This window comes from Sinocyclocheilus anshuiensis, unplaced genomic scaffold (genome assembly GCF_001515605.1).
Source record: "Sinocyclocheilus anshuiensis isolate Anshui unplaced genomic scaffold, SAMN03320099.WGS_v1.1 scaffold1810, whole genome shotgun sequence".
Classification (NCBI taxonomy): domain Eukaryota; kingdom Metazoa; phylum Chordata; class Actinopteri; order Cypriniformes; family Cyprinidae; genus Sinocyclocheilus; species Sinocyclocheilus anshuiensis.
Window position 1 is genome coordinate 1,030,330 of NW_015547669.1, and position 3,139 is coordinate 1,033,468.

General features: G+C 38.0%; 1 protein-coding gene across 1 annotated transcript in view; it reads left to right on the forward strand.

Annotated features, from left to right (window-relative positions):
• LOC107702712 (multiple PDZ domain protein-like) overlaps positions 1-3,139 on the forward strand; it is a 71,316-nt gene that overhangs the window by 43,063 nt on the left and 25,114 nt on the right. Inside the window, exons 20-21 of the mRNA XM_016505111.1 lie at positions 553-594; positions 2,415-2,510. Coding sequence (XP_016360597.1) covers positions 553-594; positions 2,415-2,510 — 138 coding nt within the window. The remainder of the gene's footprint in view (positions 1-552; positions 595-2,414; positions 2,511-3,139) is intronic.

The following is a 3,139-nucleotide window of genomic DNA, read 5'->3' on the forward strand; positions in this document are numbered from 1 at the left end:
ACACGCACACTCACAGAGATTAACACATACACACGCACACACACACACACACACACTAATGCTGAAAACATAGCAATAAATTACATTTTACTATATATTCCCATAGAAAAAAGTTATTTTCAATTGTAATAATATTTCACAATTTGACTTTACTTTTGATCAAATAAATACAGCCTTGGTGAGCAGAAGAGACCTTTTTAAAAAACATTACCCACTCCAAACTGTACAGTCGGTGTATCTAGCTTGTCAGCCAGGGTTACATTTCGGTGGCACTTCAAGCTTGAGTCGTTCCAATGGAAGAAAAATCCATTATAATGGAGTTTATGTACAATCAGGGCGTATTTTAAGGGTGCTGCCAATTCAATAGAGCCATCAATCTCAGCAGAACTCAGGATTTACATTCACAATAAAAGGTGAAACAGACAGTCATAAAACAAGGCTTATCAGTGCCCAGCGGTGATCCAGAGCTTGTTCTAGCTGCAGTGAGTCGCTTTATTCTGCCTCCCGCTGCCAGCGGCGTCTGTGTCCGTAAACTGCTCTTCACGTTTCCAGATCCACAGGTGCTGCGGGGGAAGAGCTGAGCCCCGTCTCTGTGTGAGTACTGCCTGCATCACGCTGTCTGTCCTCGCTCCCTGCTTGCGTTCGTTTTGTTCTGTCGCTGCAGAGGTTTTGGAGAATCTGATTGTTCGGGCCGCCCGCAGCCCTGCTTCCATTCTCCTCTAATCGCAAAGACTGGAAGCAGTTCTGTCCTCATTTACTCACCCTCACGTCAGTCCAAACCTGTGTGAGCTGCTTTCTTCTGCTCAATGCATTATTGGGTCCTTTCTGTTCTGCAGTACCTTTTTGTGTACCCTACTTTATTTAACATGAACTAAGAATGAGCAACACTTCTACAGCATTTATTAATCTTAGCTAATGTTAATTTCAACATTTACCAATGCATTATTAAAATCAAAAGTTGTGCTTGTTAACATTAGTTAATGTGCACTGTGAATTAACATGAACTAACAGTGAACGACTGTATTTTCATTAACTAACATTAACAAAGATGAATAAATACTCAAAGTATCTTGTCATGCAAATACAGTAATAATCAATTAAATAATAATAATCAGTGTTGTATATAATATTATACACAAAGATATACTGTTGGAATTAAAAGTGGCAGTAAAGTCAAATTTATATTTCACATAAATGCTGTTACAATTATTAAACTATTATTATAAAAATATTAAGCAGCACAGTTGTTATGAACATTGATAAAATACTGAAGCCTGGAGTAATGGATGCTGAAAATTCACTAATGAATTGTAATTTTAAAGCTGAAGTGTGTGAGGTCTACACCACAGAATTGCAAAACTAATGATTGTTACCAGAGTGATTACATTTTTTGAGAGAGTCAACCTACAAATGGCTTCCTTATGGCATACTTGTAGGTTTATCTTCACATTAAGCTGCGATAGGATTTGTTAAGGTAAATTTGAATTGTACTGCATAGTAGGTTTGACCCTACTAATGTAAAACACTCATTCCAGTCAAACTCAAGGATGCTGCGCTTCCTCATCAAGCAGCGTTTGAGCAGGTTGTTGTTTCCTTGGTAACATGCATTCGTGTTCTCACGAGGCTGTCATTCATCGTTAACATTCCAGGCCGTCTTTTCCTCCTAACATGGTGTGTATTGTGTTGTTCATCTTTGACTAACATCTCTCTCATGTCAGTGATTTGATTTCCAGCCATCGATTGTCGTTCATTAATGAAGCGTTTTCACTGAATGTGTGGATAATGAATATTTGATTCACATCGATGTGCCGTGACTCCTAATGTCTTGATATCTCCGCCTGCATGCATGATTGTTCAAAATAAGTTTTGATTTTCCTCCATTAGATCTGTCATCTTCACTTACAGTCAACTGATGAAGCAAACAAACTATTTCTGTTTTGACTCCTGATCCGGAAACATGAAAATTCAAGCTAAATTATCAGGCTCGCTGTTGAGTCAGATTTTTTTGGTTTGAATTTTTGGATGCAATGCAATGCAAAAGAAAAAGAAAAGAAAAATGTCTTGTTGTGGGGCATTCATTTACTAACCTGTAAAACACCGGCTGCTGTTGACAATCACATGATCGATTAATGATTTCACCTTGGGCAGACTATATCACATATATTACCCACTTCAGAAAAACAAGATGTGCATCAATGACAGTTAAGCTCAATTGAATGCATTTGTTGCATAATGTTGATTGACTCACTTTTGCATTTTTGGAAACTATTTTCTGTGGCCATTAAGTCACAAATGCTGTTGATTGAGTTTAAGTTGGGAGACTCCTTTGGAGTTTGATTCCACCAGTGTTGATGACAGGTCTGATGAGTCAAATGTCATCATAGCTTATGAATCTTATGATTATGTGTGTGCAGAATCACGTATGTTCCTGCAGAATATTTAGAGGAATACAGGGCAAGCCAGCAGCTCCAGAGTGATGATCTCTCTGATGGCAAAAACAACACTCAACAGTACGTACTCCACTCACACTTCATCCTGTCAGCTCTCATTGACTCGTAGAGCTGTAAAATGGACAAAAAATGAGAGCTTTGTGTTTGTGTGTTTAGTCAGATGGCCTCAGATCTTCCAGAGAGAGAAGATGGAGAGGGACAGGAGAGTGAACGACAGACAGCAGCTTCCAACAGCTGGAATCTACCACGGAGGTGAGGACAGATCAATAAGTTGCATGTGATTGAAAAACATGGGCATATCTATTAGGAATGGATATGTATTAGCAACCGGTTTCTGTTAGTATTCTTATTATACTTCCTCATTGGAGCCAAATTTGGTGCGTTCATTAGTGAAGGTCTGAACATCAATCTGACCAATTTTGGGCTCTCTCACTCGAACCCTCTAGCGCCACCGTAAGTTTACAATTGGGCTTTTCATATAACCGTATGACCTATTTACAGTCTTCAGATTTTTTATGAAATATGCTGCGTGCTATAAACAGATTATGTATTTATTTATTTTTGAAACAGACAAAAAATATGTTGATAATACATATAATATATAATATACAGTGGGTACGGAAAGTATTCAGACCCCCTTAAATTTTTCACTCTTTGTTATATTGCAGCCATTTGCTAAAATCATTTAA